At 53.9% G+C, this 24,251-nt stretch overlaps 1 protein-coding gene across 3 annotated transcripts in view; it reads left to right on the forward strand.

The window, feature by feature from the left end:
* The window catches only part of TRPM2 (transient receptor potential cation channel subfamily M member 2), a 64,050-nt gene that overhangs the window by 13,423 nt on the left and 26,376 nt on the right, over window positions 1–24,251 (forward strand). The window contains exons 4-18 of one of the 3 annotated variants that reach the window (XM_054040524.1): window positions 146–214; window positions 327–495; window positions 1,237–1,417; window positions 7,022–7,188; window positions 8,845–9,025; window positions 9,842–9,903; window positions 10,319–10,519; window positions 11,271–11,373; window positions 13,471–13,592; window positions 17,564–17,914; window positions 19,033–19,170; window positions 20,521–20,650; window positions 21,574–21,719; window positions 22,390–22,502; window positions 23,691–23,904. In XM_054040524.1, coding sequence (XP_053896499.1) covers window positions 146–214; window positions 327–495; window positions 1,237–1,417; window positions 7,022–7,188; window positions 8,845–9,025; window positions 9,842–9,903; window positions 10,319–10,519; window positions 11,271–11,373; window positions 13,471–13,592; window positions 17,564–17,914; window positions 19,033–19,170; window positions 20,521–20,650; window positions 21,574–21,719; window positions 22,390–22,502; window positions 23,691–23,904 — 2,347 coding nt within the window. The remainder of the gene's footprint in view (window positions 1–145; window positions 215–326; window positions 496–1,236; window positions 1,418–7,021; window positions 7,189–8,844; window positions 9,026–9,841; window positions 9,904–10,318; window positions 10,520–11,270; window positions 11,374–13,470; window positions 13,593–17,563; window positions 17,915–19,032; window positions 19,171–20,520; window positions 20,651–21,573; window positions 21,720–22,389; window positions 22,503–23,690; window positions 23,905–24,251) is intronic. The other 2 variants (XM_054040526.1, XM_054040525.1) reach the window with 2 other exon arrangements.

Here is a 24,251-nt window from a genome sequence, read left to right on the forward strand (position 1 = left end):
ACAATTTAAAAAATATATTTTGGCTTATTTTGGGGTGAAAACAATGTCCAGATATCGGAATGTCCTGCGGGATGGAAATGCTGATTTTTTGCTGCGCTCTACCATGCACAAAGATCTCCTCCTCACAGTGATTTTGTCTCCATAGCCAATGGCCGATGAGCAAGCTGGGCAGGAGATATAACCTCCCTAGGAGCTGGTGTTGGGCATTTTCAAAGTAAGCCACTGCCACTGCTTCCAATCTGAGATTGCCAAGGGACTCATCTGCCTGTAACTGCCAGAGACGCCCCTTCAGAGTTCAGGGAGTTGCTGATGCTGTTTTCTTGCAGGAGGGTCATGTGTGAGTGTGGTTACCCCAGGGAACAGCACCTGGAAGAGGCTACAAAGTCATCTGTTTTCCTGGGGAAAGAATGGGACCCCAAGAGGCACATCCAAGAAATGCCAACGGACGCGTTTGGTGATATCAGCTTTGCAGGTCTGGGACCAAAGGTGGGAAAGGTGGGTCAGTCCCTAGTATCTAGGGGACAGGGATCCCATATTGAAACCCTGCTGCTTGGCACTTGCGGTTGATGGAATGGGTGTATTCGCTGCCTTTGACGATAGATGGGGAGAGGCCCCAAAGGCAGCCCTGGTCCTAGCAGAGAAAGGAAGGGGGTAGATATGGTCACTTCCTTCACCCTTCGGAGCAGCTCTGGGGAGAGGGGAGAAGGGCCAGCACCAGGACAAGTAAATCTGAGGCCTCCTCTGAAGCCATTTGGTGGGCCAAGATTCAGTGTGCAACCTCCTCCACTTCTCCTGCCTCAGACTCCTGGGGGTCTGAATCTCATGGAGGTGGGAGGGAACAGGTACCGCATCCAGCTCTGAGTCAACCTCACCACTCCTCAGGGCCTGGCACTAGAATAGCAGCAGCATACGTCACACTGTCATCTCAGCCTCTCCTTGAGGGGGGAATCTGTCACCTCAGGAGTGCTGTGCAGTGACAGATTCAGCTGCCAGGCTGTACTGGCCCTGAGGTGATGCATGGGGCAGTGGAGGGAGATGTTCCTCTATACGCAGGCCTGGTCCTTTACAGGAAGGTGAGGAACTGGGGTGGGGAGAGTTGGGAGCTGCCTAGAGGAAAGAAGTTTGATTCTTGCCGTCTTGGCTAGGATGAGTCCCTGGCTGGCTTTGCCCTCTGGGTAGGTGCAGTGGGTTTTACTCCCTCCCTTCCCTGTGTTTTGCACCCCCCACCACCCTCAGTATGTGCGCGTCTCGGTGGACACCCCTCCATGCATTATCTACCAGCTGATGACTCAGCATTGGGGCCTCGACGTGCCCAACCTGCTCATCTCTGTGACTGGGGGAGCTAAGAACTTCAACATGATGCCAAGGTTGAAGAACGTCTTCCGACGGGGGCTGGTCAAGGTGGCCCAGACAACAGGTAATACCCGCCAGTGGTACATAGTCCCTGAGTGTGGGCAGAGCATTCCTGGGGCTGCGCTGGAGGAGAGCCCTGTTTATATCCCTGAGGGAAAGCGGTAGGGGGTTCCCATTGGGGGATAATGTGCTAGGGAAGGAGCTCAGCTAATACGGTGGTGTCAGAACCGGAATGGAATAGAATAGAAGGTGCCAGATCCTTGTGGAACAGCATCCTTGGCCTACGAGCTCATCAGAGCCTGAATGATGGGCAGTGACGCTGGCTAGAAGCCACAGCTCTCCAGACAACAAGCCGATAGATCAGCCTCTGCAGAGGCTCTGGAGACAGGCAGGTTCAGACAATTACCAGAGCTCTGCAGAGCCAGTGAGCAGCTTTGGTAAGTGACCCTCCATGAGTCCTTGGACTCCTGTTCCCTTGGGGGCAGCGTTTTCCTCCTCCCCACTCACGCCTGCCTGCCCTCTGCTTATATACCACATGTTCTGGGGGAAAAGCCTTTAGCTTTCCTGCTGGATCTGCTGTACGGTCTCGTAGTGATTGGGATGGGGTGCAGGGGCCCAGAGTGCCCGTCTCTGGGTAGGGCCTACAGAGCTGAAATGTTGCTTTCAGGCTGAGGAACCTCTTGCACTGTCATCTCAGATCATTGCAGCTCTGTGAATCTTTCTCCCTTCTACCAGCCTCTCTTACCCACCACCCTTACACTGGTCTCTTATATACATGCCACAGGGCACTAACCCCTTCCTGTGTTCCAGCCCCAGCATTGCCCCGTATCTCACCAGGACCCTTGCACCAGCCTTTCCTAGTAAACGCTTCCATTGCTGAGCAGCTGTCAGTCACTCACTGTCCTCTTTGAGGAATGCTGATGCCGTGAGCCTCTCATTAGCATGCTGACTGGCTCAGCATCTCTGGGAATACAGTGCCAGTTGCACACCAGCAGAGATGGCTCAGACAGAAAATTAATGTAATCCCAGGAATCACCTGGTGGGCCATAGAGTCCAATGCTAAGGCCAGAAGGGGCCATTATGATCCTCTAACGCAGGCCAGTGTGACTCCTGCATGGAGCCCATCCTGCCTCTTTGAGCAACGGCGCATTATTTACAAAGACCTCCAATCTTGATGTACAGACTTCAAGGGGTGAAGAATCTATCATTTTGCTCAGTAAGCTGGGCCAACGGTTCATCGCCCTCAATGTTAAAAATGGGCACTTTGTTTCTAGCCTGAATTTATCTAGCTGCAGCTTCCAGCCATTGGATCTTGTTCTAGATTAGAGTCTAGTTTATAGACCCCTGTGCCATCAGAAGTCTTTTCTCCAGGTACTTATAGACTCTGATCAAATCACCTCTTAGCCCAGGGCCGGCTCCAGGCACCAGCCGACCAAGCATGTGCTTGGGGCAGCACCTGGTAAGGGGTGGCCAATCTTGGGGTGGCGGGGGGGCACTCAGGGTTTTGTGGGGGGAGGTCGGTCGGGCGGCGTTGGGGGAGGGGTGGGTTGTTTTTGTTTCGGCGGTTAGGCGTACAGGGGGCATTGGGGGGTGGGATTCGGCAGTGGCGCTCCGCGGGGGGGGTTGCAGCAGGGTGCTCGGCGGGGGTGTGTGTTCGGCAGCGCAGCTCGGCGGTGTTTGGCGGCGTGGCACTCGGCGGGAGGTGTGTGTGGCGGCGGGGGGGGGTTCAGCAGCGCTCCGCGGGCGAATGGGGGGGTTCGGCAGCGCTTGGTGGGGGGGTTCAGCGGCACGGCATTCGGCAGCGCTCTGCGGGGGTGTTCAGTGGCGCGGCGCTCTGCGGGGGGCTGGGGGGTTCGGCGGCACGGTGCTCTGCGGGGGACTGGAGGGGTTCGGCAGCGCTCAGCAGGGGGGTTCGGCGGCACTGCGTTTGGCGCTCCGCGGGGAACTGGGGGGTTCGGCGACACAGCGTTCCGTGGGGGGCTGGGGGGTTCTGCGACGTGGCGCTCCGCGGGGGAGGGGGGGGTTCAGCGGCGCTCCGCGGGGGGCTGGGGGGATTGGCAGCGCGGCGCTCCATGGGGTGCTGGGGGGTTCGGCGGGGGGGTTTGGCGGCGCGGCGTTCCGCGGGGGGGGGTGTTGTTGCAGTGCTGAGGGTGTGTGTTATGGCGGCGCTATGGAGGGCGGCACTCTTTTTTTTTTTTTTGCTTGGGGCAGCCAAAAAGTTAGAGCCGGCCCTGTCTTAGCCTTCTCTGAACCACGAACAGAAATATCCTGAGCCAAATTCTGCCCTTACTGATATTACCCAAGGGGTTCTTATGGGAAGTAACACTGTGTTGGGGTCCAGGCATGGTCCTTGCTTGGGGTAGCTCATACTCTGTGAGCCTGATGTTCTCCCACATGGTGGGGGAAGGCCAGCCCAAATGTTGACTGCTGCAGGAGACCACGGGATCTGTGTTGGGATTCTGCTGCAAGAAGTGACAAATAAAAGCTTCAACAGAAGCTATCCATACAGCCATTTCAATAAACTACAGCGAAAGGAGCCAATCCATCAGTCCTTATTTCAAAGAGCTAGTGCTGGGAAAGGGATAGCCAGAGTAAATACTGAGCAAAAAATCTGGATTCTGAACATCTGAGTGGGGTGGGAGTAGAGCTGGGAGAACGAGTGATTTTTTTTTTTTTTTCAGGTTGTTGGCAGTTCCAGGAAAAAAAAATTAAAAATAGTTTCAGGTTGACCCAAAGCAAAATTTTCAGAGACTCAAAAAGTAGTAAAAAACAAAATTGTTTTCAGTTGGATGCAATGTTGAGTCTGACCCAAAACAAAATGTTTCAATTTTGAACTTAAAAAAAAAGAAATTAATGAAGCTGCAGGAATTTCTAAATGACTTTTTGTTTTGAATCAAAAAATGGAAACGTTCTGGTTGGAAAATGTTGCTACAAAACAATTAGATGTTTCCAGAGTTTTTGTTTTGTTTTTTTTTCCAGTGGAAACAATTTGGTGAATTCCTAAAATGTTTCTGTCAACCCAAATGTGCTTTTTTTGGTGACAAAGAGTTTTGACCAAAAAATTTCACCCACCTCTAGATGGGAATGAATCCTGACCTCATGCCAGGATTCCTCAGACTTTGGAAAGGTTCATATCAGGATCCAAACTTTGTGTTTCAGGCCCATCTCGGACAAACAGAAAGAAGACAATCGGGACGGACCCATTGGCCCTTGAGAACTCGACAGGTCTCACATGACACTTAGGCACTGGGGCTGATTCCCCACTGCCTTGCTCCTAGTGCAGTTGTTATTGTCTGTATTAGGGTAGATTCTGGAGACCTCGGCCCCATTCTACTAGATGCTGTACACACACACAGGCCTTGTCTAGACAAGGATTTAAAGTGTGATGTAGGGCAAATTAGCTGACACGTGGTAACTAACACATTATAAAAGCCAGGCTAAGTACTAGAAATCATTGCAGAGTTAAAAATGCTGTTGGGATCAAGCAGATTATACAATGTATGGTCGCCACGTTGGGCATTTGAATAACTAGACAGACAATGGGAAGAGGTTGACCAAACACAAACAAGCCTTCCAAAGCTGACAAATACAGGAGAATAAGCAGACGTGGCGCAGGGCAAATGATTCCCTATTGATCAGCTGATTTGATTGTCATGGATCCACAGGATTGGTGTGACACCCCCAGTTTGGAATAGTCTCCAGGAGGTGCCCTTCAATGTGCCACTCCCACAGGGTCTCACTCTTCCTCCAGGGTAAACCTCACTGCCTCCATGACTGAACCTCTGGGGCTCCAGCACTCCTACTTCACACCATGAGTGCTGCTCAGAGAGTCCAACTGAGCTAGACTCTTGGTAGAGACTTGTCCCCTCTTCAGGGATTAATGCACCCCAGCATACACGGTGACACTCCCACAGCGCTGTCAAAACAGCCGGAGTTATTAGTCAACTGGACACAGCATAGGAAGTCCTTAGATTAGCACAGAGAAGTGAAGGTTAGCACAGAGACCATGCTAGTTAGCCCAGAGCCCAGCCAAGCGGTAGAGAACCCCCATGTTTGGGCTCTGTCCGGGCTCTCAGTCTGACCTCTATGGTTGCTTCCCAGCTCAGAGCCCTGACTCCTTCCAGCAGCCAGCACTTATCCCCACCACACATCTCCCCAGTCCTTTGTTCTCAAACTGGGGGATTGTGCTCAGTTTCCCTGCTGAGAGGGGGAAGGAGGGAATCCATCTCTGTCTGGGTCGCTGTCAATGTCCTAGCGATTGGTTTTGCCATTGTCTTCTTGGCTCCTCCACTGATATGGGGTTGGCCTTGGCCAGTCCTTTTTTATGACCCATCCAGGCTCAGACGGCTGGGCGTCATTCATACCTATGTCTCCCAGCTTGCCCTAAGAGCAAACAGTCCTTCTCTCACCCCATTTGGGTAGCCGTGCAAATTATAGGGGAAACTGAGGCACAAATAGGCTTAATAAAAATACTACAGAAAATTCCACTTTCTCTCCAAGGAAAAGCAATAGAAGAAGGGGGGAAATGTCTGGAGGTTGGAAAAACTTTTGGTGGACTTGTGCTGCGGGCTATAAACTAAACTTTCTAAACAAATATCGGTGTTGTCACGATCCCGAAACCCTTTTGATTCTTTGCAGATTAAATAGGGTGGCATCAGGAGGTGATATATGTGGCTATTTGTAAAATTGGAAGGATGAGATTTCATACGTTCATATGTGTTAATAATGTCAATGGTTGTTTTTTTTTTAAAAGGTCTCCAGACAAGTGTGTGCCTTTTAAGCTATAACCGGAGCCCTTTACCATGTGTTAAAAGCAGCATGCCTTGCCCAGACTAGACTTTTAAAAGGTGTTTGTTAACACATTAGCCTCATGCTTTTAAAACTTAGACTGTGTCTTCATTGCCAAAACAGGTATGTTTTTACAGCAAAAGAACTAATGCAAATTAGCTCTCTCGCTGCAAAATCCTAGTGGAGACAAGATACAGGCAGTTTCTAGCTAGACAGGTCTGCCCTATACCCCACAGTTGCGGTTAACTTTGTCTAGTTCCAGCAAAAGCTACAAAGCCTTGTCTCCACTAGGATTTTACAAAGAGGTGGTTAATGTATGATAGTTATCCCGCTGTAAAACACACCTTTTTGGCAGTGAAGACATGGCTATTAAGGACATGGTGAGAGACAGTCCCCTGCCTTGAAGAGTTCACAATCTGAACAGCCCAATGGTGGAAAGAAGAAGGGTTATTATCCCCATGTCATAGAGGCACACAGGTCCACAAGGTCAGAGAGGAAGTCTGCAGGAGAGCAGGGAACCAAATCCAGATCTTCTGCATCCCAGTCCTGACCCACAAGACAATCTGTCTGTCCCTGCACAAAGCACGGTCCGCTCACACTAGTGGCATTCTCCTCGCTTAGGGCCTGCACAAAGTGCAGGGCAGGGGGGCAGGAAGCCCAGAGAGGTCCCAGACCTGTGTGTCAAAGAAGGTGGGCTCAGTTCACAGAGGGCTTTGACACCCCAAGGTACTTATGGGGCAGAATGCAGGATGGGCACCCCACAGGCCTTAGAATCTCCAAAACCTGGGTGGAAGGGGACTTCTGCAGGTCTCTGATAGGTCAGAATATCAGCCACTGTGCATGGGGCATTCACCTTACCAACCCCTGCTCTGTCTGCCAGGTGCCTGGATCATAACAGGTGGGTCCCACGCCGGTGTGATGAAGCAGGTGGGAGAAGCTGTGAGAGACTTCAGCATGAGCAGCAGCTGCAAAGAGGGCGAAATTGTCACCATCGGCATAGCCACCTGGGGGACCGTGTACAACCGTGGCAGCCTCATCTGCCCCATGGTGAGCGTCCAGCCTTTGCAGGGGGTAGGGGCTCTATGTTTGATTGCTCCGATGCCTGCAGGGTTGGGGTGGGGGACTGTGTTTGTAGACATTCCCTGAATCTCTCACACCCTCAGAGGATTAGAGACCAGCACTTCTCCCTCAACCTCCTTGAAAACCTTGCATCAGAAAAGAACAAGGAGAAGGAATTCCACGAAGGAATTCATGATTGCTTGTTAATACCGTGTATTTAAAATACCAAGCATGCACATGGAACTCCTGACCTTGCCCATTTCATGTTAGATATTTTCACACAATCTCAGCAATGATAAGAGAAAAATAGACAGCCAAGAAAGTCAGAAGAGGCCATATTATGACAAGGGTGAGGAAAATATGTCCTCTCTCTTGCAAACACATTTTAGGTTGCTTTTGGTTCTAAAATAATGTAGATCCCCCCAAACCTCTCAGAATTTAACCAAATCTGTGACGCATTTGCTTTTGTCTCAGGGAAATACAGTGGAGAATGCCTGCCATATCTGCAGAACTCCGGCTAGAGTCTGTAGTTACAGTAACAACAAGGAGTCTGGTGGCACCTTAAAAACTTAACAGATTTATTTGGGCATAAGTTTTCGTGGGTAAAAACCTCACTTCTTCAGATGCATCTGAAGAAATAAATCTGTTAGTCTTTAAGGTGCCACCAGACTCCTTGTTGTTTTTGTAGATTCAGACTAACACAGCTACCCCCTGATACTTGACACCATGTAGTTACAGTGATAGGCCCTTCAGGAATATCTAAGGCAGACAGATTCGTGTCTAATGAGACAGTGTGAAGATATTAGGTGCCTTCTGAAAGGCAGGGCTGAGCATCCACAAGTCCCATTGATTTCACTGAGAGCTGTTGGGAACTTGACACTTTTTGGAAAATCAGATAATTTATTTTGGGACTTGGGAGCCTAACTTCAGGCACCCCTGTTTGAGACACTTGGCCTCTATGCTGTGCAGTGTCCATCTCCGAATCACTGAGCTAACTGAGCTGATAGCAATTTCAAATCCCTCCTGTGTGTATTTCTGAGTGAAAGATTCTCCCCTCTCGATTCCGTAAAGCGTCAGGAGGGGCCCGGAAAGAGGGGGACACAGCCAGGCGGTGCAGGAAGCGCTGCACAAGCTGCTGAGCTGAGGGGATTAGGTAACAGTCACTGTGAGAAACAGCTTGAGAGGGGCCGGGATGGCTATTTGTCAAAGATTGCTGCCCTGAGTGGAGGAGGACCATAGGGGGTGCTTGAAGCCCATCAGTGGTGGGAGATGCAGAGAAGCCACCAATGGTGAACTGTGTGTAAGCATGGGTGCCTCGGGCCTGATCCAAATCCTGCCCCCTTCTGTTTTCTGGCTCCGCCTCTGTCACTACACTGGGCCATCTCGTCCATCATTCATTGACCCAAGTCAGTACTGTCCTCCGTCTCTCCTCTCCCACCCCATGTGCGGACTCCCCCTTGCACTCCTGCTCTTTTCACCACACCTGCCGGCCACCACCTGCGCTCTTGTCTGCTTCCCTGGGGCTGTTCCTCTGGTGTTCAGCCAGGGGACAGCTGCCTGATCTCCTAATGGAGCTGTCCAAGTGAGAAAGGCCCAGCGAAATCCCCCTGTTGGTCTGTCTCTCTTTCCTCTGGCCGTTTGCAGGGTGGCTTCCCGGCTGAGTACGTGCTGGATGAGGAGAGCCAGGGGAACCTGTCCTGCCTGGATAGCAACCACTCCCACTTCATCCTGGTGGATGACGGGACCCATGGCAGATACGGTGTGGAGATTTCCCTGAGGACCAGACTGGAGAAGTTCATTTCCGAGCAGACTAAGGTGAAAGGAGGTAATGGCAGCACAGGTCAGCCCTGACCTGGAGCGGAGGGAGTGAAAGACGTGAGATTCGACAGACATTGGCACCAGGGCATGGGCAAGCGTCTAGATCTCTCTGGCGTCTGGCGAGGAGGGGGCCGCGTGTTAGCATCAGTGCATTCACCGTTGGCGTGTGGTGCCAGAAAGTCCAGGGAGCAGAGGCTTTGGAGAAGGAGCTCCGTTAGTGGATAACGTTTTTCCTGACAGGCTTTGCCAGTGGCATGGGAGGAGAATATCATAGGCTGGGGGAGGCTGTGCCTCACCAAACAGCCAGGCATGGCCCCGCCCATGCTTGCCCCCAGGCCCCCCCCCTCCAGCTTCCTGCTCTGTGGCTCCCCCTATGCAGTTCTATGGGGCTGGGGAGGCTGGGGCTGTGCCACCCGCCCTCCCAGCACTGGGGGCGCTAGTCTGGGGTGGGGGCCGGTGGTTGGGGGGGGGGGCGGTCAGCTCTGGGCTGGAGGGGGCAGGGCCTCAGGCAGAAGGGGCGGGGCTGGGGGCTAGCCTCCCCCAGCCAGCAGTTCACGCGCCGCCCATGGTCAGTGGCACAAGTCGAAGCAATATTTCTGCTGGTGAAGTGACTGCAAACCATTCCTGCCCTTCTGGCCAGTGCTTCCTGCTAGCTGATCTCTGGGAGCTGCTCTGCAAGCTGGCAGGGGTTGGAAATACCCGTGGCTTGTCTTCTACTTGTAGCTCTTTGAGAGAGATCCATGCTGGCTGACTTAGCAGGGCAGCTGATCTGTGAGAGGTCTGCGTCCAAATGGAGCTGACTTGAGTCCCTGCTTCCTTGCAGGAGTCGCCATCAAGATCCCGATCGTCTGTGTAGTGTTGGAGGGAGGACCCGGGACGCTCGATGTAAGTACGTGGGAGAGAAGGGGAAGAGCGCAGCTTCCTCCTCCCAGACAGGTCAGGCAGGAAGTCAGAACTGCCGGGGTGTGGGGAAGCTAAAGCCATGACTTCACCCAATGACTTCTAAATAACAACGGAGCAAACACTGTGGGGATGGCTCCCCCTGGAAATCCCCAGCGCAGAGAAAAGCCGAGAGAGCCATATGCTAGGGAGCCCTCCCTTAGCCTGAGTGGAGGAGGACCACCGGGGGTGCTTGAAGCCCATCAGTGGTGGGAGATGCAGAGAAGCCACCAATGGTGAACTGTGTGTAAGCATGGGTGCCTCGGGCCTGATCCAAATCTCACTGGAGTTAACGCAAAGGCTCCCATTGATTGAAGTGGATTTGGGTCAGCCCCTCAAGCCCCGCATCTCTGTGTTGCAGACAATCTACAATGCGATCACCAATGGCACCCCATGCGTGATAGTGGAGGGGTCCGGGCGTGTGGCCGATGTCATTGCGCAGGTGGCCAATCGGCCTGTTCCAGAGATAACCATCTCCTTGATCCAGAAGAAACTGAGCATCCTCTTCCAGGACACCTATGAGCTCTTCACTGAGGGCAAGATCGTGGAGTGGACCAAAAAGGTGAGATGCTTACACCCTATCTGCTATGCTGGCTGACATCCCCCAGAGCACTCAGATACATGGGGAGGGCAATGCGTCACCCCTCCTGGGATCTGCAGTTACCACACAGCCACTGAGGAGTGGGACCCCATGTATGATGCTGGGGAAGCATTCCAGACCTTAGCTATGCACCCCACTGTTCGGAGAGAGGGAGCCTCTGTCCCATACTCACCACTCACTCTGGATGCACCTGCAAAACCCCATTGTTTGTGTGTGCAAGTGGACATCTGTGTGAGCAAAGTGACTACGTGCACTGTGCAAATTGTCCAGAGGATGAAAGATGAGTGTGTCTAGAGGGGTCAGGAGTGTTGCTGGGGACAAGAACACACGGGGTGAAATCCTGGTCCCACTGCAGCCAGCGGGAGTTTTGCCATCAACTCCAGTGGGGCCACAATTTAACCCACAGTGTTCTAGCAAGCAGCAGGCTGTCTGTGCATTCCAAGGACAGGGACTCAGCCTGCAGTTTGTTGGCTGGGACGGAAGTCATAGAATTAACCTCCAATGGGCTGGGAGGGGTAACAAGTGTCCATGGCAGATGGGGATTTAACGTCAAATGGGCTACAAGGCAGAAGCCAAGGCAGGAGCAAGGTATTAACTGCACTGGGTGGTCCCGCCAGAATCTTCAGGAAGAGCATTAACCCCACGTGAGCTGGGTGGCACAGCAAGGGATGCTGCTGCTGCAGGACATCTGATCCTCTGCCATTCCTTGCAGATCCAAGACATAGTGAGGAGCAGGCAGCTCCTGACCATTTTCCGGGAGGGCAAAGATGGCCAGCAAGATGTGGACGTGGCCATTCTTCAGGCACTGCTCAAAGGTGAGGGGCAGAGAAGGCATTACCTGGCTCTGCTCTGGAGACGGGTGGTCACATGCCTGCCACCTGGCATCAGGATGCTGCCAGTTCACACCAGAGTTGGCCATGTGCTCACCAGTGCTTGAGCTGCTCCTTAGTGGCCATGGTGCTGAGTGCACTGGCTGTCACTCCCTGTGGGCTGCGTGGGGGAGAGTGAGATATATGCAGAGGAAAGGGATGTGTGGACAGATGTTGGCTGCGTGTGTGTTCTCCCTGTGTGCAGTCCCAGCTCTGCGCAGAAAGTTGGCACAGCAGACCTCGAGCGAACCGCCCAATGACCTCAAAATCCATTAAGGTACGAAGGCATCAGGCCAAGTTTATTGTCAACAAAGCACAGTACTAGTATCCCGGAAACTCTACTGGACCACTAATACAAGTATGCCTGTAACAATGGACCAGCTCAGTGAACAGCAGGATTTTCTGTTCCTTCCTGGGCTAAACAAAAACACTCCCACTAAAGACAGGTTTCAGAGTAACAGCCGTGTTAGTCTGTATCCGCAAAAAGAAGAACAGGAGTACTTGTGGCACCTTAGAGACTAACAAAACTCCCACTAAAATACATCTTTATACCCTAATACAAACAAGTTACGTATTGCTCCTCTAATATAGTTAGTTACTGCCCCCCTAATGTGGCTAGTTATCACCCATCACCTTTTACATATTGCTTCAGTCAAAACATCTCTGTTATGTACTGTCATCCTGACCATATCATTTAAAAGGGGTCAGTGTGTTCCCATTATCTTTGGGGAATGTTTTTGTACCATCCTTTATATCGGGATGTTCTGGTCCCACCCTTCTGGAATGTGTTTGCGCGAGTGCTCTGTGCCTAGCATCTCTTAGGAATGTGTGTTTTTGCAATATCAGCCCTGCTCTTGCCAAATTCTGTGAGCAGGGCCTGCCTCTAGCTCACAGTCTAATTTTTGCTTTTTTTTAACAGCAAAGTTTTGATCACGACTTAGCCCAGACCTCATACCAGGCCTCTAATACAAGGGCTTGTGTCTCAGGCTCTCTTCCTACTACAGGATGGAGCAGGGATGTCGTCAATTCATTTCCCAAGTGATTTCACTGAGCGTGACCAAAGATCATCAGTCCCTGTGGGGTGCTGCTGCATCTCGCCCCATATGAGGCGCTGTTTCATCATTTCACCAGAGGAAGGCTGTGAGGCGCTTTGAGATGCTTTGGCACTGTCTGAATGGAAGACATTTGCCCAGTCATTATCTAGTGCCGTGCACAGATCATCCAGCCCTCGCTCTTGTTACACTAATCCGTTCCTCTCTGCCTTGTGCTCACTCAGGCCCAGGGGAACGTGTGACCCTGCTTTTGGAGGGATCGCTGTTAAAACAACCACTGATCTCTCATGAGACAATCAACACTCTTTCATGCTCTTCTGCTGGTCAGAAGAGTCCCCCCTGTGTATCCCACATGAGGGCAGAGTCACCCATGTCCCTGCCCTTCCCCTTACGGCTCATCGTCATTGGTTACTTCACTGGTGGGGGACATCCTGCTCCAGTGTCTGTGGGGACCCAAGCAGCTCCTTCTCAGGCCAGTTCCCATAATGCTCTTCCAGTTGGTCTCTGCTGTTTCTTAGGCTGGCAACTCTTCAGGACAGGGATAAGGAGAGAACTCCTGGCACATTGCCAAAGACCAAAGTTCTGTACCAGTCCCTGCTTCTCAGAACAAAGCGACTGTGCTGTTTCTCCTCTGCACATGCGCTGGATTCCCATCAAGAAATCCCACACCCATAGGATGTGTGGGGCAGTCAGAGAGATGTAGCGGCCTGGCAAATGGCTCCCAACAGACCAAAAGGGCAGGAGCCATGGCAAAGGAAGGGCCAATATGGGATGTCTTCTGGTGTCTTTTACCCAGGGTTCATTGGCCTCCCTTGCCCTTGGCCTGTTGTGCTCACTGGGGTGTGCTATGGGCAGGCTGCTCTGCTCAGTTGGCTGGTTCTCCATCAAGGGGCCCGGCTCTGGATGTTGCTTTTCTGGGGGAGGTAAGAACGATGTGGCCAGCCCAGCCCAGCCTCGGAGTTCACTCTGTTGTATGTGACTTTGGCTGCAGCCTCCCGAAACCGCGACCACTTTGGCCACGAGAACTGGGACCACCAGCTGAAGCTGGCAGTGGCCTGGAACAGGGTGGACATTGCTCGCAGCGAAATCTTCACAGATGACCATGAATGGAAGGTGAGATGCGCTTGGCTGTGCCTGGCCTTCAGCAGCAGGTGGGGAGCAGAGAGTCTGATTTTCAGGTATTCTCCTAGATTTCAAGGCCAGAAGGGATCATCATGGCCACCTAGTTGGACCTCCTGCACATTGCAGGCCACACAATCTCCCACTCCCACTCCTGTAGTAGGCCCAGAACCTCTGGCTGAGTTATTGACGTCCTCAGATCTTGATTTAAAGGCTTCAAGTTACAGAGAATCCCCCCATTTACACTAGTTCAAACCAGCAAGTGACTCATGCCCCAGGCTGCAGAAGGCAAAAAGCCCCCAAGGTCTCTGCCCTGGTGCTTGGGGCAGGGATGGAGGGTGGGATCTAAGGGGGGCTTTATGCCACCTTTGCCTCCCTCCTATTCCAGAGCCATGCCAAGGCTGGTCAGGACACTGGTGCAGGGCTGCCTGCTCAAACGTACACTCTGATTTTCCTATCTCCTGATTGCCCTGAGAAGCAGAGACTAGCCGTAGTGCAATGCGTGCCAGCCTGGGTCCAGCACACCTCCAGAGTGCCTCCAACCTGCCCCCTATGCTGGGGGTTGGCAGCAGGGCTACTACAGGGCCTCGTATGCTGGCCAAGGAGCCCCCTGCATAGGGAGCATTCTCAGGGGTCAATTTCCGTCCACTTTAAGGCCCTCTGTTGCCAGAAGCAGCTACTCTGTTCAAACCTTGTAGATGTGAGTCTGAACTACAGGTGGGGAACCCAGGATTCAGTGCTTTGTAATGCCCTGTTTTTCCATAGATAAGCCCCTTCGTTTTCAGTTTAAATCAATTTTTACAGAAAAAATCCCGGGTTTTACCAAAAGTATTATTTGTTTTTTTCCTGTTTTCACCCTACTTTTGTATCATTCAAATATAAAAAGTAACTTGTTTTATTAAGAAAATACAGTATATTGCATGAGATAGCTGTATTACGAGAATACATTATTCTGTGTGTATATGCAAAGCTGCCTGTTGAAGTAAGGCTCTTAGTCTAGAAGATACACACAATAAATGGGCATGCACACAAGCTCTGAAATGCGCACGCACATCTGAACGTACTGATGAGACTCATGCCCACCACATACACATGTCAAGCTGTTAGCAGATAACGGTTTAAAGATCTGACACACTAAAATGGGAAGAAAACGAAAATCTGTATCAGAATATGTTTCAGAACACAGGGAAGGATTCAAAAGTTTAAAAAACCAAAAACAGGAGAAAAGGATGAAGTTGAGTGTATGAGCTGCAAATGGTGTGGCCCAATTATTAAATGTAACTATTTATAGGCTAATAGTTCTAAGTCTACAACAGTAAACTGTTTATTCAAATGAAAAGTTTATTTGGGGATTATAGATAAGGCTAAGATTTTGTGATGGAAATTTTTAGTAAAAGTCAGGGACAGGTCATGGGCAACAAAGAAAAATTCACAGAAGCCTGTGACTTGTCCCTGATTTTTACTAAAAATATCCATGATAAAATGGGAAGGGTCTGGGCAGCTATGGGGTGGCTGGGAGCTCTGGGGCCCCCACACCACCAGTGGGGGCTCAGAGCTCCGGGGTCCCCCTGCCACCAGTGGTGGAGGGAAGCTGCAGGGTCCCCCTTCCCCCTCCCCAGCAGTGGGGAGCTGTGGGAATCCCCCTGCCCTGCCATGGCAGCCAGGGAGCAGCTGGGGTCCCCCTGCCCCACAGTGGCGACGGGGTGCTGCGGGGGTCCCTCTGAAGTCACAGAGGTCTTTGGAAGTCACGGATTCCGTGACTTCCACGAACTCCGTGACAAAACCATAGCCTTAATTAGAGAGAGATTGTTTCCTTAAACTCAGAGGTAGCATTGTGTTCTGTTTTTGTTCTGCAGCAAACCACATTGAATTCCTTTCATCAAAGCATTAAGCTACAGAATATTTTTCTCCCCTGTCCTTCCATCCACCAAAATAAACCCCAATATTTACCCAGAAAAATTATTAATGTTTTTTCCACCGATTTTCACCTGTTTTTGTTGGTGTAGTAATAAACACTGATAAATTCCCAGGAAAAATTAAATACAATAAAAAAAGAAAATGAAGGGCCCTATCCATAGATCTAATAGCAAGCTGCTCAGGCCAAAAATGTGACCGGCCTTTAAATGCTGACTGGGCGGGGAATGTATTCTAGAGTCTGAATATCTGTCTTTTCCAAATGATTTACCACTCCACTGCCAAGAAATCTGGCACAGATGCCAGCGTCCTGTTGCGCACTCAGTTATGTGCATCGCAAGCCTGCTGGATGCATGGCTCAGCTCTCTGAGCTGTGCATCTTCCTGCTGATGTACTCAGCGATGTCACAACATTCATGTGGAGAGAAGGGTGGGGAAAAAAGCAAAGCCAGCTCCACTCTCACACACCTGTTTTGCAATCTTATTGCGCAGAAGCTAGAGGTGGGCAAAATTGCGTCTTCCCTTTAATTTTTCTTGACTCCACTGGAAATTGGAAGTAGTTTACAGAGGTTGACGTGTTGGCAAATATTTTGTCAGAAGGCTTCAGCTGCCCAGTGGGACCCAAGAGATGGGAGGAGGGCTGGCCAGGAATTCAGAATTCTGTTCTGCAAAAATGTTGAGGTTTTGAAATCTATTTTCATTCCACATTGGAACAAACCCAAGACCTTTCGACGTTTTTCATGAAAAACATGAGACTGAGAGCAACCAAGCACCCAGAATAGTTAAGACATGGGATATTGGAGACCCAGGTTCAAGTCCCTGCTATGAATAAGGCAGAGGAGGGACTTAAATTTGGATCTCCTACATCCCAGGTGAATGCCCTACTCACCAGGTTCTCTGGGTTGGACCAGAAATTCCATCCTAGCTGTGAGGAATCTTCCATCGAAACCCATACGTTCCTGCAAAAAAATTCAATTTTGATGCTTTGGCATTTCTTGGTGAGATACCCATCAAACTGAGAAATTCCTGACCAGCTGTAGGTGTACATGCCACTCCATGTTGTCTGGAGACAAACAGTGGTTAAACAAAGGACACACACACACATACCTGAAAACAAAACGTGAAGGAGTTTCTCCATGGAAACATCTGAAGTTGCATGACAAGAAGTATCAGAGAATTACAGGGGCTCCCATCTCAGCCACTGAAGAACCAAAAGCCAGGAAAGCAGAGTTCCAGAGTGCCAACCCTTCTGACCATGGAAGTACGGCCACTCGTAGGTCTAATGTCCTGCCGGGGATGGATGGCCACTGCAGAGCCCCTATAGCTAGAGGATTCCATGCCCTACCAAAATCACCACAGCCTGCAACCCCTGTGCACACTACGGCACAGCACTTACTCACCTGAGGAGTCCCATTGAATTCGGCGGGTTTGCACGTCGGAGGGGTATTAGCGTGAGTAAGCCTGAAAGAATCTGGCCCCGAGGATGGGAAATACCTGGCCAGCTGTAACGGCTCCCCCAGTACAGAAGGGATCCAGGCTGGGTCACACAGGCAGCTGATCCTGCAGGGCCCCAGGTCAGGAGAGACAGGCAGAAACAAAGTGCTCATCTCCTGGGGGGAGGGGAGGAAGGCCGGAGGGAGCTGGTCAGCCCCACACCACTGGATTCTGGGCAGGGAAGGGGATGATCGCCCTGCCTAGCTGCTGTCCGAGTGGGGCAGAGTAGCCCCTGAGCCACGGCTCCTCTGAGAGTAGAGGAGAGGGGCAGGTGGCCAGTGGCTCAGGGGCAGAGGAGGAGCGGAACTCTGCCCAAGGGGGCAGAATTACTTTGCTTTACTACGGGCAGTGGAGACGTGAGCTATGCATGGCTTGCGTCGACCTGTCCATGCCCTCCCCTGTCTCTCTGCCTCCCCTGCTGGCTACTTCCTCTGCTCCAGCGACCCCTGCCCGGGCTTGCTGCGGTGCCCCATGCCCGCTACTTGCTTCAGTGCCCTGCCCTGGGACCAATCGGCAGGGCGGCATCACTCAATGACCGCGCTGTCTCTGGCCTGCCAGCCTGCAGATCTGCACCCCGTGATGGCCGCCGCCCTGATCGCCAACAAGCCGGACTTCGTGAAGCTGTTCCTGGAGCAGGGCGTGCGCCTGAAGGAGTTCGTCACCTGGGACACCCTGATCTACCTCTACGAGAACATGGCGCCCTCCAGCCTCTTCCACGGCAAGCTGCAGAAGGTGCTGGTGGAGGAGAAGGAGCGCTCGGCCTTCTCCAAGGTGCCGGGGATACAACTGCACCACGTGTCCCAGGTGCTGAGGGAGCTACTGGGCGACTCCACGCAGCCGCTGTACCCGAAGCCCAAGCACGCCGAGAGGCACCGGCTCTCCATCGCCGTCCCGCACATCAAGCTCAACGTATGGATCTCCCTGCGCCGGGGTGGGGAGCTGAGGGGGTAGTCCTGCTGGGAGAGGACACCAGCTGGCGAGGCCAGGACTGCGGGCAGGTTTCAAACCAGGCACCTGAGCAATCTCTGCACTGGCCAGCACTTGAGAAACCCCAGCCTTGGGACATCCAACTGAAGGCTCTGGGGAGATCTGCACTGGTGGGAGTGTAGCAATGTGCCTCCAACCAGGGCTGACTCCTAATGCCGCACTGGTGCGAAGGAAGGCTCATGCTGGCACAGCTCTCAATCCATTATCAGGTTGGCATGGTGTAACTACACCAACCTGGACCCGGGGCCATGTGTGGCCTGCAGGAGCTGGCCCTGGGATAGGTACATTGGTGTAGCTCCACTGGTGTAAACTATCCTGCTCTAGACAAGCCCTTGTATTTGTTTGGTTGTTCCTCTCCAGCTAAAGACAGGTTTAAATTCCTGTAAAACTCCAACCCCTCCTCAGCTCAGGTGGGTTCCTCTGAGTCCCCACAGAAATGACCTGAAAGCCAAATGTGGCTGTTGTAGGCAGATCATTGCCTGGCCTGTTCCTGGGGCCTGATCCCCATGGCCTTCCTCCTTGCACAGCGGGTTAGTTGTGACACACCCTTTGGCAGCAATAGCATGTCCCACCCACACAGCACTGCTGTCCCTGTCCCAACAAGGGGCAGGGCAGGGGAGACTCCCTAAGTCAGGTGCTCCTGGCTCCATGCCCTGGGGAAACCCAGGTGTTTACAGGACAAGTCCATGGGGCCAGGGAGGGGAGATCCTGGTAGCTGTGGAGGAAACTTGCCAGCAGATTTCCTCACGTGGTTTCCCCAGATGCCTGGCTCCCCTGCTTCTGCATTTGTTAGTGCAGAGTCTCATGCTGTGAGCTGAGAGCTGCATGGAGCAGCTGCCACAAGCTGAGAGAGCAAGTTAGCTAGCTGCCCCTGCACTGACACCAGTTCGTTGGTCCCCTGTCACTGGGTCTCTCCTTTCTCCATGGCCTGCAGCCTTCCTGCCCCCTTCCCAGGGCTCCAGTTTGCTGTGCCAGCAGGGTGCCCCAAGCGAGCGTCAGTTCTTTGCGAAGTCTTGGTCTAACTCTGCCGTCCTCCGCAGGTGCAGGGAGTGAGTCTCCGCTCCCTCTACAAGCGCTCAGCCGGCCGGGTCACCTTCACCATGGACCCAGTCAGGGACCTCCTCATTTGGGCTATTGTCCAGAGTCGCAAGGAGCTGGCAGAAATCATCTGGGCCCAGGTATGAGGACCCTTCCCAACAACTCCCCGAGGTCACTGTTAACAATGATAGAGTTGAACCCAGGTCCTTCAGTGCTGATTGCCTGTGTCTGCCACGAGCCCACGGACTCCCAGCTCAGGCAACGCTGCTTCCCTCCTGTGCAAGTTTGGGGTCCACTGCTACTCATCCCACATTGTCATCACCACCCCGTGCTTGTGACCTAGTGCGGAAGGGGAGGGGTCTGTAGGGGAGGGCAGAATCAGCTGGGCTCAGGCCTCCTTCTTGTAAGAGCAAGGGCAAAAGGCTGTCTCTGAACCTACCATCATCTGCAGCTTCAGCAGAGGCACGCCAGGAACACGCTGCCTCCATCAAACAGAGCAGCCCTCAGTCCCCGTTAGGACGAGGGGGACCCCATCTTCCAGCGCTGCGTGGTTACAGCTCATTAGCTCGGGTCTGGCCAGGAAATGAATGTCCTGGGCCTAGACCTTTTCCACCCACAATCCCCAGGAGGGACAGCCAGGTTGTCCCAAAATGCCCTATGAAAGCGAGCACAGAGCAGTGCAGTGAGTTATGGTGCTAGGACCCGTAGGATATGTGCTCTCGAGTGGGGCCAGCGCCAGTGCAGGCCCAGGGAGTAATGGCAGCAAGTGGCCACGCCTGCTGCTCGGCACTGTGCCCAGGCTCTCTTGAGCTAGGCCAAGCCACATGATTGCTTAGCTCGAGACCCCACAGCAGTGGAAGTCCTTACCTGAGAACTGTACCGAGCATGAGTCTCTTACCAGGAGTAGCCACTAGAAGAGGACAGAGAGCCCCCCTCTCCAAGTCTGGGTTGTGTTGCTAGTGCAGCCGCTGCATGTAGAACTGGCCAAGGCCATCAGCAACAGCGAGCCGTAGGCCTTTGGGAGAGATCCCTTCCCAGCAGGCGGAGTGGGTGGTGGTGACATGTCCTAGGCCAGCTCAGGGTGCTCCCAGTTCCCTGGGCAGGAAGGGAGGAGGTGCTGAGATGCCCACAGACAGGGTGAGGAGCGCATGGAGGCTGTAGGAGCTCTGGGCAGGAAAGAGCATCCCTTTAAATGACAAACCACTGCAGCATTCCCCAGCAATGGTCCAAAGACCTGGGCAGCCCTAGGGCACAGCAGCGCCTGGCCCCAGTCCGGGGGAACACTGCAGCCTGGGCAGGGGCTGGAATTACCTGCCTAGCCAGGAGCCCCATTTGCCGTCACTACCAGCCTTGCTGTGTAATGCTGGCCTTTCTCTGTGGCACTCAGCCTGGGATGTCCCGCTCCTCTCCCTTCAGCAGACAATGGGGCTCTGCTGGCTTCCCAGGATGGGAGGTCCCTGTTCTGGCTAATCTGTCCCCTGCTGTCTCAGAGCCAGGACTGCATTGCGGGGGCTCTGGCCTGCAGCAAGATCCTGAAGGAGCTGTCCAAGGAGGAGGACGACACGGACAGCATGGAGGAAATGCTGACCCTGGCAGAGGAGTATGAGCACCGAGCCATCGGTGAGCGTTGTTACCATAGGCCGTGCCCGCTCAGTGCAGTGCTCTGTATCTAGTTCCAGAGATCCCAGAGTCAATCTCTACTCCCAACAGCTCACCAGCAACAACAGCGTCGCACTATCAGCCCCTCCTTCTGTCTGGAGCCACTGCTCTCTTTCCTGAGTCCGTTCCTGGTCCCTCCCTGGTTCCGACTGGCGTCAGGCACCTCCCCTCCCTCTGGCTGGGGACAATGGCTGGTGATTTCCGATGACGAATGTTGCTCCACAGTCCAGCTGCCAGGCAGGGCAAGGGGGGATCCTGTGGGCCTTGCTATTCCAGTGCTGTGTACCAGTGTCGGATACCCCCAGGCTAGGAGTGTTGGTACACAGAGGTAGATAGTTATCTCCTGGGCATCTGTGAGACAAAGCCATGCTTGGCTGGCTGGCCTTAGGTATGCCGGGGGTGCTGATCCTGGACCAGGGTCTTTGGTACACACATCTGGGCTCGGGCTATTTGTTTGGAAAGTTGTTGCTTGGGGGCTAGGAAATGTGTCTGATACCAAGTAGGAGAGGCTGGAGCAGAAGCCACAGTGCAACATAATGGCTGGGCCTGTGACGAGTGCTGGGCTCAGAGGTTGGCAGGAATCGGTTCAGAGCACAGCTGGACATGCCATGACAGAGTAGACTATTCCAGAGACAGATCTCCAGCCTAGCAGGTGCACACAGCCTGCCCCTGAAGCTTGGGCCAGCAGGGCCCTGCAAAGGACAGGAAGCTCTCGGGAAAATATTCTGGGGCCGGGCTGAACAGCGCTGCCTCTGGCCCCATCCCCAGGAATGGCCTGTCTCCTCCAAGGCACAGGGCTCTCTGAGTGGAGCGTAGAGCCACGCTGGGCACTAGCCTCTCTTCGGCCCATTGCCCACGTTTGGCTCTGCTCTCTGCCCTGCTAGGCGTGTTCACAGAGTGTTACCGCAAGGACGAGGAGAGAGCCCAGAAGCTCCTCATCCGCGTCTCGGAGGCCTGGGGCAAAACCACCTGCTTACAGCTGGCGCTGGAGGCCAAGAACATGAATTTTGTGTCCCACGGAGGCATCCAGGTGTGTTTCCAGGCTGGGAGGAGGCACCTACCTCTTCCCTGCCCCATGCTAGGGCCCAAAGGAGGGTGCCCCACTGCCAGGGCCTTGTGTCGGCTCCCCCAGCACTGTCTCCCACTGCCTGAGCTCAGCCAGGGGAGCACGTTTGGCAGCTCGGGCTCCACCAGGTGCTCTGAGAGTTTCTGCACCCTTTACCTGCATAGATCCCGTGCCGTGCTACCTGGGAAGGGCAGAGCCCATGAACCTGCTCTCTGAGAGAGGGGACGTGCTATGGCATGCGGGCTCCCTGGACACCCATGCTTTCCTCACAGGAGATCGCACTCACTGTTGGATTGCCCTGAATGCCCCGGCACTGTTTCATTGCCCGCAGTCCATTTCCTCTGCTCTTTGGTGGCCACTCGCTGATCCTCAGCCACACAGGGTCCCTGTGCTCCATCCAGACTAGCGAACTACTCAGCAAGCCAATCTCTGCCAACTTCCATCTGGCACAGCTGTGGGCAGGCCCTGGGTTACTCACTGAGCCCTCCATGCGAGGGGCGTGGATTTGGCCGGGGACGGGCTGGGCCACGGCAACGTTTCTGTTTGGGATCAGCCATGCTGGAGCTAGAGGTGAAGGGGGCCAGCTCTGGGGTCCATGTGAGCTTGATTTCCTTCCTTCCTCTCCCACGCCCAGGCCTTTCTGACAAAAGTCTGGTGGGGGAAGCTGTGCGTGGACAATGGGCTCTGGAGGGTGATCCTGTGCGTGGTGTTCTTCCCCCTCATCTACACCAGCTTCGTCACCTTCAGGTACCGCCAGGGCTCCTGGGATGGAGCTGGGATGTAGCTGTCGTGCGCTGCTGGGAGTCGGACTGTAGGACTCGCATTCCCTGACTGCAGAGTTTTGCCCCCTCCTCTGCCTCTCCCCTGTGCCACTGCTGCGTCCCCGGGCTGGCCAGTGGTGTAAATAGTTCTCCCACTGCCATGGGCGGTGCGTGAACTGCCCATTCAGGGAGGCTAGCCCTGGCCCTGCCCCTTCTGCCTGAGGTCCCCCCTCCACCACACCCTTCCCCCATGAGAGCTCCCCACCGCGGCCACCGCCCCCCCTCTCCTCCCGCCCCAGCTCAAGGCTGCCTGAGCGCCCCCAGGCCCAGAGTGCCGGGCGAGCTGGCCCAGCACCCACAGCCTCGGAGTGCCACGCAGGCAGCCCCAGTGCCCCCAGCCCAGAGTGCCGGGCGGGCTGGCTCAGCGCCAGGTAGCCCAAGCACCGGCCCCAGCTGCCCTGAGTCCTGGGCCACAGGCCAGTCCACCATAGCCCCAGGCCAGGCCAGGGGGAAGAGTGGGAAACAGGAGGGAGGCTCAGGGAGGAGCGTGGACAGGGCCATGCCTGGCTGTTTGGGGAGGCTCAGCCTCCCATGGCCTGCAGTACCCGCCTCCCATGCCCACTACCATCCCATACTGCACTGCTCATGCCCCGGCAGCCGGGCTGATCTACTCCCTCCCTCCCTGGGAGAAATGGCCCAGCCCATGGAGCTCATTGAACGCTCTTGTGCCAGGTAGCAGCAGCATTCCAGTTCTGCCGTTAGCTTCAGCCAGCTTACCCGGGAACGTGCTCCCAGCCGGCCACAGGCCTGTGGGCACTGGCGAGCCTTGGGGCAGCCAGGACACTGTCAGAGCTGGGCTCTATCCTTCGCAAGATGCCGGCCTAGCAACAGCTGCCCCAATATCTTCCTGGGCAGGGCATTGCTTGGCTTAGCAAGCTGCGATGGGAAAAGATGAGGGGCTTAAAGCACAATATAATGAGAGTAACAGCAGTCCTGGGCCAAGCAAACCTGCCCATCCCCGAGGGGCTGGGGAGAGTCCCAGGGTTCCCTAGCTGCACTATATCTGCTCAGAGCAAGGCCTCTCCCAATTAGCCCACACGTCCCGCTCAGCTGCGTCCAGCTCCCCTCTGACAGCTGAGTCAGCTGTTCCTTCCTGCTTCCTTCCCCCACGCAGGGAGAAGAGGCTGCAGCCCATGAGCTGCCTGACACGCACCCGGGCCTTCTTCACGGCCCCCGTCATCATCTTCCACCTGAACATCCTCTCCTACTTCAGCTTCCTCTGGCTCTTCGCCTACATCCTGATGATCGACTTCCAGCCGACGCCGTCCTGGCGGGAGTATGTCATCTATTTTTGGCTCTTCTCCCTGGTGTGCGAGGAGACCCGCCAGGTACTGGGTGGGCTCAACAAAGGCGTGGGGGGGCAGGGAAGATGGTGGTGATGGTGCAATCCAGGCTCTGCAAGGCATCTCTCCCAGTCAGCGAGGGCTGCCTGCCCCAGGGTCTCTCGGCAGGGCAGCAGCCGTTCCTGTTTTCGCACTGCTGCGTGTGCTCCCACAACAATCCCATCACCTACGCTAGCCAAATGGTGATGCCACACCCATCAGTCAGTCACACACTCACTCTCACATGCCATTCTCACAGGGTTCACGCCAGACAGGCCCTTCGGACCATCTAGTCTGGCAGGGCCGGCCTTAGAGAAAATGGGGCGCTGGGTGAACTTGTATTTTGGCACCTC

Source organism: Malaclemys terrapin, chromosome 9 (assembly GCF_027887155.1).
Source record: "Malaclemys terrapin pileata isolate rMalTer1 chromosome 9, rMalTer1.hap1, whole genome shotgun sequence".
NCBI classification, from domain to species: Eukaryota; Metazoa; Chordata; order Testudines; family Emydidae; genus Malaclemys; species Malaclemys terrapin.